The following is an 18,370-nucleotide window of genomic DNA, read 5'->3' as shown; positions in this document are numbered from 1 at the left end:
AAAGGGCATCTTAAATCTGATTATCATCGAGGAAAACAAAGGCCAGTACAAAGGATAGACAACTGGACGTAAAACGACCAGTAAAAAATAAAATTACAATAAAAAGCATACTAGTCTTCTTCTTCCTCTGATTGTACGCTGCCCGCCGGTGATTGAAAATTGCACTGAACCAACAGCAAAGAAAAGCAAAACCTGCAAATGCCCTCGCCACACAAGGCTTTGAAGACCGCAATAGCCACTCGCCCCTTGAGACGAGATCTAAAAGTCGTTGAAGCAGCATCGGCTGGAGCATCACCCCAAGAAGAACAAGCTTGCAATCCACCACCACCAGATCAGAGGGTTGGAGAAACCGGGTTAAGCCACAGAACAACACAGAAGAAGATGTCGTGGTCGCCACACCAAACGCCAGCCAAAAGTACTCCTTGAAAGACACACCAACTGCCAAGATCTGAAGGGAACCAACCGATCTGGGAACACAAACTCTCACAGGCCCTTCGCCGGCGCCGGATCGGACGTCGTCAAGGTAGGGAGAGACCGGAGAGACTTTATTCCAACACGCCATCGTCGCCACCACCTCGTCGATGCCACCGGAGAAACAAAAACCTAAGAAAAATAAAACAAGACGGACGGGTCCCCACTCCTCTTGCCGCCGACGAGGCCGCCGGACGGGAAAGAGGAGGGGGACCGAGGCAGCGGCAGTAGTTGTGGCGGCGGCGGCGGTTTAGGGTTAGGAGGCGGCGGCTGCGAGCAGGAGCCTTCAATCAATTACTGGTAAGGGTTGACAGATGGAACCGTTGGCCGCAGGGTAGAGATATTCTCTACGCGGGAGCCGTTGCCTGAATTTCAGCCAACTTTCAAGTAGAGATTCGGCAAAATGCAGACCAAACTGATCGGGAATGAAGTGTCTTGCAGATACATACTGTTCTGCATATAACTAGGAATCTTTTATACAACCTGTGTTAACTTGCATGCATATCAGAGACCTCTTTCAGCTTGAATGGTAAGAGCATGGTTAATGGTTACTATATGATGTTACCATGTCTTACACTTAGTCATTCATACAATAAGATTGGCCATAAGAGCAGTACTTTTTTCCATCTTCTCTCAATCACTTTCTTTATATTTAATCTGCGTACAAGCGCACATATAGCTAGGCTCTTGCACGAGACCACTCCCTTCAATTTTTCATGTATCTCTCCTCCATATAGGCAAAATTGCCATGTAAACGCGCTTAAGTTGTACTTGCTCTACAAATACAACGATGTAACTTGTAAATGAATTGTGTATGGTGCCCTACGCACTACCTACTTTCAAGAACCAGATACAATCCCCTGCAATTCCTCACACCCCCCACCTCTGGTATTACACTATGGGACAACAGAAATATTAACACAATGAATGAAAATACACTTTGATTATCTGGTATATGCCGCCTATATACAACAGTCTCTTTGTCGGGATGCAAGTCCAACATTTCTGTGTGTTGTCAGAACCCAAAGGCTCCAGATCATCCCTAAACCTTTTGTTCGCTGGATGGTGAATCCTGGAGTGATCCATTTTGGCAGACAGAAAAAATGTTATTACAAAAACACTAAACAAATTAGTGGCTGTATTGAGAATTCCCAAGGATAAATTCTTCTTGGAAACATTAAAAAGGATTTTCAACATCCTTGGGATCAAGTAATTTCTACTCCATCCCATAATGTAAGACGTTCTTACATTATGGGACGGAGGGGGTAATATTTAACGCTGAAATTTGAAAACTTAACCCAAGCATAAAACCTGATTGATTTTCAAGCAAAAGAGAGCAACTTACATCAACATGAATCTCCACTGGGAACAAATTTATGGCACCAGGATTGAAAGAGAATCTGGCAAATGCAGGACAGAATAGCAAGTTATACAAAACAAATTGTCTAGGTAAACACGACTGACACATGGTATTAGAAAATGTCTCTCGTTGGCATCAGAGATGGAGAAAATTCTAGTTTCCTTTCGAGTCAATGTGGGCCAATTTCATTCCGCTATCCTGATAAAATGTGCCATAAGCCTAACGTGTCATAAGTCAAAATAACAGTTTCAAGGCATTTCTGTAGCATCAGTAGCTGCATGCCTTCGACATTATTATCACTGGCATGTTCATAATAATTGCATATTATGTGGGAATCAGCATACACAAATAAAAAATATTTACCCTCGTGATAGTATAAGTCTCCATGCATATGGAATGAAGAATTCCTCAGGATGACTTTCTTGCTCATATGTAAACCGTAACTGCGTAAACATCTGGAAAATACAGAATTGTATGTTGTTATGCCACTCTAAATACCAGAATAACTTCTATACGGATGGGATGAAATTTAACACCAAACAATAAGAAATATTAAATATGGGCCACATGGCCCACATGAACCCCTACTCTATGATTAGAGTAAACTGCAGCAATGTCACAATACAAGTCTCACCTTCATTCCTTCTCCACGCCATGAACGGCAATTTTTATTAATGAGCTCAAGAACCTTGTCAACAGACCATTCCCCGTCTAACTGTTGCATGTCCATTCTACTGTTGAAGAAATCTAACACCTGACAGACAAATTTATAAGACGGAATATGATCAGAATCTGGAGGAAGAAGACGATGATGTGTTGTACTTTGTTGAGTTCAGGAAAGACAAAAAAATGACATACTGTGTATATATTCTCAAGCAATTCATTGAAACGAGGATGGTTCTTGAAGGGCTGAAAAACCTCTTGTCGGTGCAATATAGCATACACAACCTGTTGATGAACATGTTAGAAGTGGTTTGGTTCTGCCTATCAGGTATACTGCACTACTCCCTCCGTTCCTAAATATTTGTCTTTCTAGAGATTTTAACAAGTGACTACATACAAAGCGAAATGAGTGAATCTACACTCTAAAATAAGTCTACATACATCCGTATGTTGTGTTCATTTGAAATGCCTAGAAAGACAAATATTTAGGAACGGAGGGAGTAGTAACTAACATACCTCAGGATTTCTGGGTAATGCATATGTAAGGATTGCATTGATGATTTCCAGAACGATTCTTAAGAAGTCAGTGTATATGTGAAGCTCCGTTGACTGCAAAAGTACACCACTTTTACAGATATGAAGGGAAGAAAAAATAATAATGGTGCTGTTATGAAGCAAGATAACAGTAGAGTACCATATCATCTGAAATGATGTCTGCTTCCATTTGATCAGACATAACTTTGAGAGCCTTGTCATTTTTTACCTCGGCTAATTTCGCATACCTGAATAATGGTAGATAAGCAAATGGGCAGGTTAACTTGAATTAACTTTAATTAAGTGTAAAATGTGATAATGAAACAGAGAGAGATTGAGCTACCATACTTGCGAGAAAGCATGTCAAAGAGGCTAACCAGCCTTTGAGATGCATATGCACTCAGCCTATGCGCATGAGGACCCATGTTTGCTAGAATTGCAAGACAGTTCGTGTGAAGGTAGACATCCTGCAAGTATACATAAGCTTGTCATTAGACTGTTATGAACCAGAAATAGTTTGACATGCAAAAGGAAGCTTCTACTAAGGTATGAACGGAAGTCTCCATGAACAACAAAAACAAAATCTTGTACATACTCGCAGCTTGGAGAGGTTGTACTTGATGGTTCGGATTAGTACTACAACCATCAACGATCCCAGAGAAGTTTGATGCATGAGACGCTCCTGGTACCAAGGAACGCTAGGAAGCACCTAAAAGTGAACACTAAATCATGAAAGAATTCATTAATAAATAAACTAAACCTAGTTAATTTTCTTACCAATTTGTGCACACTAGCATTGAAGGTTGAATCTTGACTGAGTATCAGGAGAATTATCAACAGCATGTAGATCTGATTGGAAGTCTTCCTTGATGCATTGTAGAGCATTTCCAAAATAGGCATAAGCTGTCGGCAAAATCCAAATTATAATAACTCAAGATATTGGGGAAAAACAACTCAGGCAGTCAACAAATGATATTTGTTAATATATGTAATCACAGGCTAACCTTACATGTAAAGTATGTGTTGGGTTACTCCTTGGTTTTATATGTATTTCCCTATTTGGAATTTGCTTTCTAATGTTTCATGCTGACTGCCACAGAGTCACAGATTTACTATGCCAATTCATGGAAGGATGGGAATGAAAAGAAGTCATGGTGCAGCTCTTACTAATGAAAAACATATTAACCACTGATATATTTTCTCATTAAAAGGGAAAATAGTTTAAATGCAACTGTTCTATTAATTCAAAGCATAATCTGTCCGACTATTAAATACCCACATGCTCCAACAAGAAGGGTTGGAAACATAATTGCAAGAAAACATACCAAAGTATCCAAGTCTGTTCGAACCAAAACATACTCCTGAAAATCGCAGTTCCCATGGACCAGAGAATAGAGCAACAGAACTGAGCTCTCATCTTTTAAGCATCTGTATGGATAGTGGAAACAAATGAATTACACACCACTAAGGTCTTTTGGAACATAATAATTTACATCCTGAAACAAGATGAACATACATGATCTTTGAATAAATAATGATGGGTCCTAGATAATGGGCCCACAGAGGATGTCAAGATATCTAATTTTAAAACGTCAGTTTTGAAATTACTCACAGCAGTCTCATTACTACCATCAAACCCTGATACATGACTCCATTTTGGAATGCGGCGTTAACTGTTCAGTGTTATTCATAATCTAAACATGACCAAAATTATCGCCAAGTACAGTGTTCTTTTTATCCATCAAATCTGATATTAGACCGGAATAATTGCTACATTTTCATTTGTGAAGAAACAGGAAATAATCTCATGTTTTCTGCCCCAGAAATATTTGGTTAAATTCCACAAATCTAATAAATAAAGTACGAGCATATCACTGAATTAGCATGATGATGCACTACTTACGTGCCAAGAGCATCAAACAGCGATGCAAAAGACAGCCTGACAACGGGTCCATTTTGAGCGTTTCCCTCAACATCGGCATGATCAACTGCAGCATAATTCATTTCTGCAACTGTTAGTGATACATATGACTATATGAGCGCCACAAATTCTCTATATTGCAGGTGCATCTTACATTGAATGTCCTTAGCATTGTTTAGCGCCTTGCAGTAAGGGTTCTCATGAAAAGCTGGTGCATCCTTGACATTGGTATTTGAATCACTCATGTAGACACCATTGGTTGGAATGGACTCATTCATTGAAATGCATTTTCGGTAGTGGATCAGAATAAGCAGAACAAGTAAACTGTTGTCTGCCAATTGACTTGTCGCACCTTCAGCACTTGCACTTACAAAATAGTTGAAAGTATAATATGGCAGTAGTACAAAATTTGCTGCAAAACCAGATAGATGAGTAAATTCAAAGATTTTCGATAACAGAAACATTTTCGTAGTAGTGTACATAATAACTTCCTGAGTAAGATAGTTGGGTCTGTTTGGTTAGTATACTAAGGTTACCAGCATTTGCCACACTTTTTTATGCCAAACATGACTAAGGTTATGCGATCAAGATGGGTGCCACTGTGCCACACTCTGCTAGACTTAGGACGATCAAAATTGGTGGCACACATTGCCAGGCTAAGGGAAACTTTCCAGATCCATGTTGCAGGAAAGGAATGTTGTCGTGAACCAAGTGTGACTCTGAACCAAACATGTGATTAAGGGGTTGTTCTGTTCGCAGCATAAGCCTGCAACACCTAATTGTAGGCATGCAACAATTGCTTATGTGGGTATTTTGATTGGTGCAATAGTTCTGCCTTACCATCTCACATTCAGTCAAAACTTAACAACTTGTGGTGTGGCAAAGTGTGGCATGGTTATAGTAAACCAAAGTATCAAACAACCAGGCCCTCAATTTTGGCAAATAATACAGTAGTCACAATAAAGGTGTAAAATGGCATAGCATCATCTATTGTAACATAAAAGATATGAGAACTACCAAAAAAAGTTAATACATTCTAAAGAAAAAATTAACCATAAGATGAAAATGTTCAGAGTATTGGCATCATGTGAATGAGTTGCATTGACATGACGTCAACCGTGATGATACATAAATTATAAGCACTTTCTGTGGAGAAGATAACCCGCATTACCAGCTGCTGAGCCAACTCGTTGCAGAACCCCAGGCCCACCATCATCAGAGAAAACAGGGTGTGAACCATTTGAAGGAATTTGTGGCCGTCTTACAAAATTAAGTAGCAACTTTTGAACAACCGAAGCTACTATGGAACTGTCCTGCAGAAGACAGATGTGGCAAAGGAACACATCCCAAATTTAGCTCAATAATATCTATAAATAAATCATCATATGCAGATTCCATTTTTACCTGAAGCATAGCCGCATCAATGAAAGGATGCACATCTTTTGGTTCTGGAGATGGTCCAGAACATAACTGAGTCGACATAAGGACTAGCATCAAGTTCAGAAGCTCGTGATGTAGGTAGCATGACTCCGGACTGCATATAGAGATATTAAAACAGTGAAATTCAAATGACAAACAAGCATTTTTAAAAGGAAAAACTAGATAGGCATACACCATCCATCAAGATACCTTACATCTACACTACCAATGTAGTTCAGCACCCCCTTCATCAGAAAATACTCCACACTTTGGTCTAGGAGGAGCAGGGAAATATAAAATACCATTAGAGTTTACTATATCAGCCATACAGAAAACATTCATAGTGCATTTGAAATTTTAATGATCATTTACCAGAAGGAAAATTTTCCAGCCCCTTTTCATCCTTGTCGATGTCAAGGCATAGCTCTTGCCAATTATCCGCCTTGGCATTCTCAATAATGAACTTGAGAAATATGGATGATATATAGGCAGCATTGATAGCCTTTCTATAGACGCTAGAAGAGACAGAAGAAGCCGATGTGCACTCTTGCAAACACCAAACCAAATGGATCAAGATCTTTGCAAGATGCTTTGTATTATAGTTGTTCTGCGCTGCACATACACATAACCCAGATTGTCAAACCAATGAGCCAAAGACAATTATGATTTAATTACAGAAACTAACCATACACATTCTATCAAAGCATTGGAACCATAAGGTTAACACTTAAGAGCATCTCTAGCAGATCCCGCAGATCGTGGTACCGCAAATTTCGTTTACAGGATACTGTAAACCGAATTTGCGGTACCATGGACGGCACGAAATAACAGATCCGGTAAACACATACCGCATAATTTAAACTACTAGTTCGCGCCACATACATCGCCAAAATTCAACAGAGTTCATACGACAAACAGAGTTCATACTAGCTTAAACATAATAAAAACCTAAATCTACTCATCAACATGACCCTTCTTGACATGGAGGTGGTACTCCATCAAGGAGTCGGAGAGGACGAACGCCAAGTCGTACTCCTCCTTCGCCGCCTCCACCCGCGCTGCGACACCTTCTTCTCCGGCGGCGGCCGCCTCCTTCACCTCGAAGAACGCGCGCTCCGCCTCCCGGAGGCGCTTGAGCGCGGGCCAGAAAATCTTGTCGAGGCGGTCGAAGTTGCGCCACGCTTGCCGGCCACCGCTGCGGGAGAGCGCGCCACGCTACCGCGCCTGCACTTTGCGCCACTCCTCCACTGGCGGGCGAAGGGAGGAGCTCCCCGACTCGTCGTCATGGTGGCGCTTGCGCGGCGGCGAGCCGCTGCGGCCCCCTCGGCCACCCCTCCCACGACCAGCGCTCGACATCAGGGCAAGCTTTGGGCCTGCGCGCGTGGCAAACTGCGGCTGGAGGAAGGAGGATTTCTTGCTAGACCTAATGATTTACGGCGAAGGGGGAAAAGGGAAATACCGGATGTGAACCCTAAATCACGGCCGCTCCGGTATATATATAGCGGAAACGCATGCGGTTTACGGGCCGCCCGTAAAAAAATTACAGGCCGGGCCGTTTTCAGTATCAGAACGGGCTGGTTTTTTCACGCGTCATGTATATCCGCCGGAATTTAACGGGGCAGCGAGCTTTTAAGGGATCTGCTAGAGATGCTCTAACAACTGGTATAATCAAGTAAATTATTTAGAGATGAACTACAGCGCGATGGCACTTGGTGCGATGCGCACGATACCACGTGATATGCCCACATCACTTTGCGTCATTCACATCACAGCAGCGCACTGAGCCGTGTGGGGCCTGATCGCACGTGCCCAACACACCGCACTGTGCTACGGGGGCAGCGAAGTTCACACCCTAAAAATCTCAGAATATTTATATCATGCAAGTGGCTCCAGTAACATGAAACACTATTTGCAGGAATGTAAACTGCACTGAAAAGATGATTCATGGTAAGTATTTACTACTTAAAAAGATTGGGTTGGTGATCGTGGTATGACACACCTTCCCCTTTCACCTCCCTAGAAAATATCTAACATGTTGCACTTCTATCCATATCAATGCACATAGAAGTGTTAAAGTGTAAGGTAGGCATACCATACTAACAGGTAGTTAAGCATACAACTCTCAAGCATCCATAGGACATGCCTACCTTCCATTTTAACACTCTGAACACAACAAACAGCAGTGGGGCAAAAATTTGAGTCATAATATACACATTTAATTACCAAAAATGGTACACCTATGGGCAGGTGTTTACGAAGGCCCACCTACATAAGTGATTCCTTCATAATCTCGTACTAATCCACCCCCCCCCCCCCCTCTCTGAATTCCAGCGCTTTGGGGCCATGACATCCAATAAATCACACCACGTCGACTTTTTTTCTTAGAAGTCCTGTAGGCTCTTCGTAGGTGTAGCATTGCTCTTTAACTACCTATTAATATTCTATCTTGTTTACTACAAACCAGACTAAGTTAAAAAAATCATCGATCCCATCACACAGACCAATCCACCAATGAGGTCCCTCACTGGTGGCAACATAAAGCCCAAATGCAGGTCTCAAGCCCCTAATTTACACATTGATGCTTCTCACCTGGGAGTTAAACTCCGGAACCAAAAGATCATTGCAATGCTCAATACACTATAACAAGCACTTAAATCCTTCACCCTAACTACAATTAGCCAAATCATCCATTTGCATTGTCACCCACCACGAAGAAATTCAGGACAAGAATCCATAATTCGCCTTTCTTACTGAAAAGATAAATGTGGGTTTTCCTCTTGTTCAACAAGTAGTCAGGCACTCAATTAAGGCAGACCCATGCGCACAGGAACTCTCGTGATAAATTAAATTACAGAAGTTCCGTATATTGCAATGTACTAAGCCTAGTCAACCTTGATCACACAGTAAACTCAGTCAATATTGATCGGGCAAATACATGCCTTGTTTCCTTCCATTCTACGAAGCTCACCACCTAAATTCCCATTGTAAGCACCAATGCAGGTCGCAGTCGACAGAAATCAACGCCCCTAAAGACACGATAAACGCGGCAAAACGCCGGAAATGCCACGTTAACCCCGCCATCTGGCCTCAAAACAGCACGTAAACGGTGCGACCCACAGCCGCGCACGCATAAATCACATGATCCGCATTGCCCCCGCGGATCAAACCCCGCAAAACAGAAAGTAATCGCCACCCGAAGCAACAGCAAGAGCGGGGGAAACGAAGGCGATCAGAGCAAGCGCAGGGTGGGAGGCGCGGCGTGGATCTCGAGCCGTGGGTCCTTACCGAAGGCGTGGCAGGCCTGCAGCACGCGGTCCCGCGGCCACTGCTGGGTGAGGGGCAGCTCAAGCAGCTGCCTCCAGAATTCGGAGGAGATCGGGTAGGCCCTGTCGCCGACGAGCGCGGCGAACATCTGCTCCGCCGCCCTCGGCGACGCGGCGTCCGCCTCGCCCAGCCTCGGCGTCGACGGCGCCGCCCCCATTGGATCTGAGAGGGCCCCTAGGGTTTGACGCGGGCGGGGATTGGGCGAGGGGGAGATGGCCAGGTGGAGTCGCGACGAAGCGAAGGTTTTAAATGGACGGGAGCGTGGAGACTTCGGGCGGAAGGGAGGGGGAGAAGGGGAGGAGGAAGAGGGGGGCGGGGCGGGTGCGACTAGCCGGTTGGGTTTGGGAGGTTTTGATGGGATTAACGATGGACCGAACTGCCCATGGGTTCCGGTCAACAGTCAGGAGGCGCGTGGCTTGGCCTGCCTGGAATGGGAGGGGTAATACGGTCTTTTTCCGGGGCTCGTGGGGGTTGCCGTTGTTGCGGGGCTGCCTGCCGTCGGTGGAGGTGGTGGTTTGGTGGTGGAGCATTCGGGAGGGTGGAGGCTGGAGAGGGAAGGGGACGGACGGGACGGGGGCGTGCGTGTGCGACGCGCACCCCGACGGGGACGGCCGCTTCGGCCGTGTCGCACTTCGTCGCTTCGTTCCAAACCGAGTACTCTTCCCAACTTCCAACGTGGTTTGGGCGCCTCTCCACCGGATTTCTGGCCGTGCGTCTCACCGTGCTTGACTTTTTCCGTTCGGTTAGGCTTGCTTTTTGTTTGTTAGCTCGAATTTTCGCTTTTGTAGAGGAAGAACAAACAAAAGATGAACAAGCTGGGAAGCACTATGAAAAATATCTCCCAGTTCGGGAGTAGAAGCTTATCTATTTTTTCTTTTTATATCAATCAATTCGGGAGTTCGTTCTAGTGGTATTTTTGTAAAGTACTGTAGTTGCAATTCCATGTTCGCTTGTGGGTTTAATTTGATCGTACTCCAGCTAAACCTTGATAATCGTGATACACCCGGCCTTGGACGATGTGTTACAAAGTCTTAAGTCTTCAACTCCAAATTGCTATATGAATAGTCCTCCGCTCCAACAAATATCGTATTTTTTTTGGCACAAAAAACTTCTTTCATGTACATCAAGTGATGCATATTGCCATACCGTAGATGATCTAAGATATCTAGGGAGGCAAAGCAAAGGAAAAACAAGGTCTCCTGGCAAAAGGCTATAGTTTTTCTATTTCTAAACTCTAAAACAAAACAAAAAGATCTAGTCTTCCAAAGCTGCGAGCGATGCCCATATAAGGTTCATTGCAACTTCTCATATGTTTTGTAGTCTTTTATCACGAGTTTCTCATCTCCGCATGTTATATACTACGCCACTTGTCTTATTGTAGGCGATTCAGTCATAAAAGAAAATGCAAAGTAAAAGTATGCTTGATAATCCATAAGTGTAGTAAATCGTAATAGTCTTGATGGGAAGTATTATACCTACAATTATTGTTTCGATATGAGGGGAGCCAAAGAATATTCATAAGTTTTATCAATTGAGTTGTTAAATCAACCACGTCTTAAAACAAATATTTGCCCGAGATATTGTATTAGTAGCAAATATGATGGAGTGATTGGAGTTTGACTGCAGTAAGTAACAAAAAGCATCAATACCCGATAGTTGTCAACTACAAAGTATTTTAATGGGAGCAACATTGATCAAAAGCACATGCACGAGGATGGATCGGTTGTGGGATTCGGGTGGGGCCGCCATGGATATCACACATGTTGTTTGCAGGTAGTTGTATGCCTTTTACGAAGGCCGGTGGTCTGAGTGCTTTTAGGATCAATGAGATGCTTGAAATGTACTGCATTGGTTCAGGCCAGAGTGCAAACAAATTGAAGAGTTTTTTCCTTTAGCCTGAACAGCAGGGCGTCCATCCAAAGAGGAGTTCGGAATATTTTTCAGACCGAGCGATAAGCGCTTTCTGAGAAATATCTTGGTCTCTCTATCACCCAAAAATGTTCAAGCATGTAGCCAAGAGGGTCGATCCTAGGGTCCAAGGGTGATGTGAAAAAATGTTGTCATGTTCAGCTCCGGAGGTTGTCCTTGAGACGGTTATCCAAGCCTTACAAACCTACTCTATGAGCTGCTTGTAATAGCTTAGGACTAACGACCTAGATATATTTTCCTATTATATTGGTTCACCCTTAAATCTTGGACACACTCTTTCTTTGCTATCTAGGAACTACCTAAATTGTTTCACATCTTAGATAAGCCTAGCTATCCCTCGTAGTTCATACATCATTGTATCTAATAAGTATGTGTCGGGTGGTAGGTGCGACATATGCCAACGGGTGGCTAATCATAGTGGGAGCCAATAAGACGTCGCTGGTGCCTGGAAACGGGATGAGGCGAAGACAAGCACGCCGGCGAATCTTACCCAGCTTCAGGGCTCTCCGTGGAGATAACACCCCTACTGCTGCTCTGCGGGGTCTCCGCGTGATCACTAGATGAATAAGTTACTACAAGCTGCTCCTAGAGCTGTTCGGTGTGAGGAAGAAGAAGGGCACGACTAGCTCTTCTCTTCCCTCTACGTGGTGGCTAAAACTATTAGAGTCCAACCCTTTTGCATGGGTGCCCCAGGGGGTTTATATAGGCCTACCCCTCGGGGGTACAATGGTAATCCGACTAGGCGTGGGCCCTAGTCGTCAGTGTCCTCGCCCGCCGGCTTCTCCGCCGGCCGTTGGGGCCCGCCGACTTGGTGGGTCCCACCGGTTGCTGGCTCCCTGGTCGACAAGCTGGCCCCACCGTTGAGGGCTTTGTCAGGGGCTGGTTACTGTTGCCTCAATCCTGATGACGAGGGCTTTGTCGGGGTAGGCGTGGCTACAGTGCCGCCGCCTTGGCGGCGATCACTGTAGCCTCACCTCGTCTTGTCTCCTTAATGGGGCGCTTCCTTCGAGGGAGGGAACCAGCCGGCTATGGGAAGCCGGCTATACCTTAGGCCGACTCGGGGAGGCCGAGCCGCCTTGGGGCATCTCTCTGACTGGGGGGGACCCGCCGCCTGCGGGTAGTACAGACAGCCTGTCGTGGGTGATGTCATAGTCAACATGGCAACAGTGCCGCGCCGGACGGGTGATGGCTGCCCCGTACGGCGCACTGTAGCCACGCGTGCTCCGGGATGTGGGGGTGGCAGGCTTCACTGTAGCCACGCCCCGTCTCATCGCCGTTATGTGGGTGCAGATTCTGAGGGTGCGGCCTTGGCCGCCCGCGGGGTGGCCGGCCCCTTAGAGTCGGCCTTTTCGTGGCCGGCTACGTGGAGTCGGCCCTCTCGTGGCTTTCTTCTATGGGTCTTGGGGCCAGGCCGCCTCCTGACAGCCGGCATGGATGACAGCCGGCCGGGGGAAGGCAGCCCAGCGTCTTGGATGCCGGATGGCTTGATTGGCTTGATTGGCTTGTAATTTTTTTAGAAGCCCCATGGGGTGCCGGCTAGGCTACCCGTGGTCATTTACTCCGACAGTAGTCCCCGAAGCTGACTGGGCTCCGAGGTTGAAGGGAGGACGAGGAGCTCGATCAACTTCCTATTCTGAGAAGCCGGCAGCTAGGAGCCGGCCTTGAACGGGTGCGCCGTCTTCGGGGAGCTCCGTAGTTGAAAGGGGGAAACGCGAGCCGGCTTGCGCGTTGACTGCGCATCGCCTCGCGTGCCACGTGGGCAGAAAAGCCTGCCAGCCCACGCGCGCGACGGGACATCGCCGCAGGCCAGGGCCTACCAAGCCTACGCCTCGACCCGCGCGTGGATCCTCTGCGGCCCAAAATGGGCTGCACGTCTTCCTGCGACGGTTACAGTACGCCTTTAGGGCGCCATAATTGCGGGCGTGGGGGAGTGGGCGCAGTTAATCCCACGTTCCCCCACGCCTCGCCTCCTCGGCTCCGCCGCCCGAGCCTATAAGTAGGGGGAGGAGGGGGAGCGGCAGGGGCTCGCACGCTCGTCCTCGCTCCCCTCCTTCCTCTACTTTCTTCCTCACTCCTCCGCCGCCGCAGCACACTCGCCACCGCGCCGTTCCGCCGCGAGTTGCCTTGGTGCGCCATGGTTCCTTCGTCGCGCGGCCGTGCTCTTCGCCGCCACGGCTCTCTTTTTCCGCTCGTCCCCATGGCGTTGTCGAGCTCGTGGGACGGCTCCAACGTCCATGAAGATCACATTGATTGGCTCCGCCGGACGCGGCAGTTGCCGAGCGTGGATCTTGTGAAGACCCGCCTCGCGCCGGAGGCAGAGATTTCGCCGGCGCCGGAGGAGGGCGAGCGGATCATCTTCCGCTCGCACTGCCTGTGCGGCCTCGGCCTGCCGGCGAGCGGGTTCTTCCGCTCCTTCCTCGACTTCTACCATCTCCAGCCGCATCACCTCACCCCCAACTCGGTGATGCTGCTGTCGGCCTTCGTCACCTTGTGCGAGGGTTTTCTCGGTGTTCTCCCCATCCTCGAGCTCTTCGGGGAGTTCTTCCAGTGCAAGCTGGGCACCGTCTCCGCGGGTGTGCCCGCCCCCTGTGGCGCCTTCATCGCCATGCGGAGGACGGCCGACAACAATCCCTTTCCGCCTATCCCGCTGATCCAGTCGGTAAAGCTTTGGCAGCAGTCGTACTTCTACGCCGCTGTGCAAGGTGACTACCTCAACCTGCCGGCTTACGTAGCCGGCCCGCCGCCTGCAAGGCCGGCGTCTTGGTCCCACCGAGCCCGGTCGCTCACCTTGGCCGGGAACGCCGCCATCGCCCGGCTCCGGGTGATGGTCCAATCGGAGGGCTTGGTGGGGGCCGACTTGGTGGCCGCCTTCGTGGAGCGCCGGGTGCTCCCGCTCCAGAGCCGGCCGCACATGATCTGCCAAATGAGTGGCCGCTTCGACCCGTGCCGGCTAAGCACCAGAGAGATGCCTCATGACGAGGTATCTTTCCTGGTGAATTATATCTCCAATTGCAAACTCACCGTGGATTGGCAGTATCACAAGGCGCCATACTCTCGGGCCAACCCGCCGCCTGTGGTGAGTTTTTCTTCATTCTCTTCTTGTTTTGTTACCGGGTTCGATAGCCGACTCTTGAGTAGCCGGCTTTGTCTTTGGGCAGAACCCTCTTCTTCAATCAGCGCCCGGGGCCTCAGGGCCGGAACGCCAGTTTGCGGCCGACCGTGCCGCGGACGACCCTGACGACCCGGATCTGGGGGCGGCCGCCATGGATAACGCTGTAGGCGGAGCCGGCGGAGAGGCAGGCGGCCCCGAGCTCACGGTCGGCTTCAGGGACTGGTCGGATGATGATGAGACCGAGGCCGTCCCACGCCGTGAGCCGGCGGCCGATCGCCACGGTGCGGGACCTTCTGCCGCGCCAGCAGCTCGGGGCGGTGCGCATAAGCGTCGGGCCGGGCCGGGTCTCTTTGGCAGTCAGCCGAAAAAACCCAAGGGCTCAGCAGCGGTGACTAAGCGGGATGAGGCGGCGAAGGCGGCCCGTTTCCACAAGGTGGTGAAGCAGCCGCGGGCGGTCTCGGCGTAAGTGTCGAGTGCTCTTTATTCCTTCTTTTTTATTGTCTTCTTTGGTTGAGGCTCATCTGAGCCTTCTTCTTGGTTTGTTGAACAGGGCGCCGCTTTCCCTTGAACGGGTTGACGCTGCCTCCATAGTCGCGCCGACTGGAGGGTCTTCGAGTTCCCACCGAGTAGACCCCCGCGCCGACCTCATGGAGGCAATGGAGCGGAACACGCGGGAGGCTCGGGAGGAGCGGGAAGCGGCGGAGCGGAGGGCCGCCCAAGAGGCGGTAGAGAAGTCGACCGAGGCGCAGGCAGACGCGGCGGCCAAGGCCCAGGCGGAGGCTGCGGCCGCGGAGAGGGAGGCGGAGGCTTTACATAATCAGCCTTCGTATCTTGTCATTCCCCTTCGCACCGTAGCCCCTGATGTCTCCGTACCTCCGTTGGAGGAACCCGACCGCGACCAGCCAGTGATGGAGAGGATGGAGGGCGACGTGACGATCCTGGGGGAGGCGCCACAGCCAGCGCCAACCGGAGCGGGCCAAGGCAGGCGACCTGCTGCGGCGCTTGGGCAGCCGGCCGGGGGCGAGTCGGCGGCGGGGGGGGGGGGATCTCGTGGCGCAGTCGCCGTCTCGCCGGCGCGCGGGGGAGGCGCCCCTCGCGTCGGAGCCGCAGGGAGCCGCGGGTGCCGGCTCGACAGCGCAGGAACTAGAGGCGGCCAGTACCAGCTCGTCTGAGTGGACGCCAAGTGGCGGGACGACGGAGCTGAACGGGGCGGCGCAGGAGGTCCGACGCCGGCTTCAGACCCAGGCCGCCTCGCTGCACCGGTTCACCCAGGAGTTCCTTACTACGCGCGCGGTCGTCCGGGTAAGTCTTCTGGCTTTGATCAATTTCTTTTTTGATTTCTTCCGTGGGGGCGCGTTAGCGCACCCACTGGGTGTAGTCCCTGAGTTTCGAGTCGGCTGCTGAGCAGGCGGCTTGAAACTTCTTAGCGGGCTTTGATAGCGATCTTGTTCTTATGCGCACTCCATCTGATTTCCAGGAGTACCACAATCTTCGTGCGGCCGCCTTCAACTCCCAAGCCCAGGAGCTGAGCCAGAAGGCCGTCGATCTGATGAATAGCCGGAGTAAGAACTTGGTTTCTTCTATCTCAAGTGGGGGCGCGTCAGCGCACCCACTGGGTGTAGTCTTCGAGATTCGGGCCGGCTGCTGAGCAGCCGGGTCGGATCTTCCCTGACGACTTTTCCCTTACTGCTTTTTTCCTTTCTCTCCATGCTTGCAGGAGCTAACGCCGACTTGAGGGAGCAGCTAGCCGGGGCCCAGACCGCCCTTCGCGTCAAGGAGGCCGACTGCGACGCCTTGGCCCAGGAACGCGACTGCCTGGCCAAGAGGTTAGCCGACCAGGAGGAGAGCCATAGGGCGGCTCTGAAGAAGGCGCAAGACAGCGAGGCCGCCCTTAAGGCCGAGTTCAAGACCGAGGCGGACGGCTGGGCTGAAGCAAGGCAAGCGCTGAGCGAGGGTTATGGGCAGGTGGAGGATCTGATCAACGGTAGGCCGCCTTCCTCTTCTCACTCCTTTGCTTGCTCCTTGCCATCTTGTTCATCTTCTGATTTTCGTGCCATTTTCTTGTTCTTCACGCAGATTACTTCCCCGGCTACTCTGTTGCCGCCATCCAAGCCACCGAGGCCCACCGCGAGGCGCGCTGGCAAGCAGGGGTCACAATCGCGCCAGATGCCAGCCGGACGCTCGAGGAGCAGCTCATAGCGGTCCAGGCTCGGCTGCAGCCGGCTCACCGCGTGCTCCGCCGGCTTCAGCATGCCAGTGCGCAAGTGCTGGTCGCTCTCTGGCCTGGCAAGGTGATCCCCCGCACCCCCAGTCGGACTGCCGACTGGCTGGAGGTTCCGGTTGGCCGCTTCGAGGCCTGGAAAGCCTCCGCTGCTCGGTCCGGCGCCGGGCGGGCGCTGGAGTTCGTCCAGGCCTGGTATCCTGGGCTGAACCTGTGCCAGCTGAGCACTTGGAGGCAGGAGGCTGACGAGGAGCTGGTGGCGTTGCGGCCGGCTATCCTCCAGCGCGCCTTGGCTATCGCCGAGTACACCGATACCGGCGTCTTCGCTCCTGAAGTGAACGACAGCGGAGTTGCCCAGCCGGAGGAATGGTTCGGGCTCAACCCGGCGGAAGGCGAGGATTCGGCGGAGGAGATTGCCTCCAGCGACGAAGCCGAAGACGACGAGGAGGAAAGCGGTGGAGACGCCGTGCCAGACAGTGAAGCGACCAGCTAGCTTCAGCCTGATCGTGCCTCTAGCAATGAGGCACGCGCAAGCGCGCCGCCTGCCAGGGGTGAAGATCAGGCCGAGACTCGCCAGCCGACCACTCCTCCGGCCCGCACTGCCGCCTCCGCTGACCTACCCGACTCGCCTGTTGCTCCGCTGGCCTGATCTGTCGCTCTTGCTTTTCTGCTTTTGCTCTTTGAACAAACTTTATTAACTTTGCGCAGTTCCACCCACTGGGGGTTTATTCAGACTATGTTGAATGCCGGCCTCTCAAAAGGCTTTTGTGAATATAATTATGCGTATGCTTGGCTTTCATTCGAGTTTGCTTTTTATCCTTAGGCCGTTTCCTTTGCCGCCTTCCCTTGATTGCCGCCTTCCAAGCCTAACAGCTGCTCTGCAGTCTGCGGCTAGGGAGGAACTTGGCTATTTGTGGGAAGGCAAGTACTTGAGCTTTGTTGGATTTTGGCAGGGTTGAATGGAAGCCGGCCGGCTGGCTACTCTTGTAGCCGGTCGGCAATGGGAGGAAGCCGGCTTTTGTTATATAAGTTCGTTAATCCTTAGCTGTTTTTCGTGTGGGCATCCTTTCCTGCCTTTGACTCTTGCCAGCCGGACAGTCAGTTCTTCGAGCTGCGGCTTTTGACAAGATAGGGCTTGGGTGCCGTCACACTACTTGTCTGACTGTAGGTGGAACTTAAATATAACTCAAGGCGGCCAGTCCCCGGGCCGACTAGTCGAGCCCGGTGCCGGACGAAAAAAGGTAAAATGACAAAATCATAGGCATGATACTCGTCATTCATAGATAAAAGGTGGCAGTCCCCGAGTGCTTCTCGGGGGGCCCATTGTCTCGTACTTAATACAAAAGGTAACATGATACATATTGTGTTTTAACTGTAAAATCTTCGGAGGAGGTTGACGTTCCATGGCCGTTCCGA

General features: G+C 49.8%; 1 protein-coding gene across 1 annotated transcript; it reads right to left on the bottom strand.

Annotated features, from left to right (window-relative positions):
- Positions 1-986: 986 nt before the first annotated feature.
- On the bottom strand, positions 987-10,029 carry LOC123070950 (dymeclin). The gene is made up of 18 exons (XM_044494367.1): positions 9,654-10,029; positions 6,741-6,980; positions 6,579-6,642; positions 6,354-6,483; positions 6,121-6,262; positions 5,104-5,361; positions 4,932-5,016; positions 4,354-4,456; positions 3,806-3,931; positions 3,624-3,737; positions 3,377-3,495; positions 3,189-3,276; positions 3,011-3,103; positions 2,690-2,779; positions 2,466-2,585; positions 2,195-2,286; positions 1,817-1,871; positions 987-1,543 (listed from the first exon to the last, which is right to left on the bottom strand). The coding sequence occupies exons 1-18, from the start codon at positions 9,847-9,849 to the stop codon at positions 1,514-1,516; spliced, it is 2,145 nt and encodes a 714-aa protein (XP_044350302.1). The 5' UTR covers positions 9,850-10,029; the 3' UTR covers positions 987-1,513.
- Positions 10,030-18,370: the final 8,341 nt, after the last annotated feature.

Source organism: Triticum aestivum, chromosome 3B (assembly GCF_018294505.1).
Source record: "Triticum aestivum cultivar Chinese Spring chromosome 3B, IWGSC CS RefSeq v2.1, whole genome shotgun sequence".
In the NCBI taxonomy this organism is placed as follows: Eukaryota; Viridiplantae; Streptophyta; class Magnoliopsida; order Poales; family Poaceae; genus Triticum; species Triticum aestivum.
The sequence above is the reverse complement of the archived record's forward strand: the minus strand, read 5'-3'. Positions and strand labels throughout refer to the sequence as shown.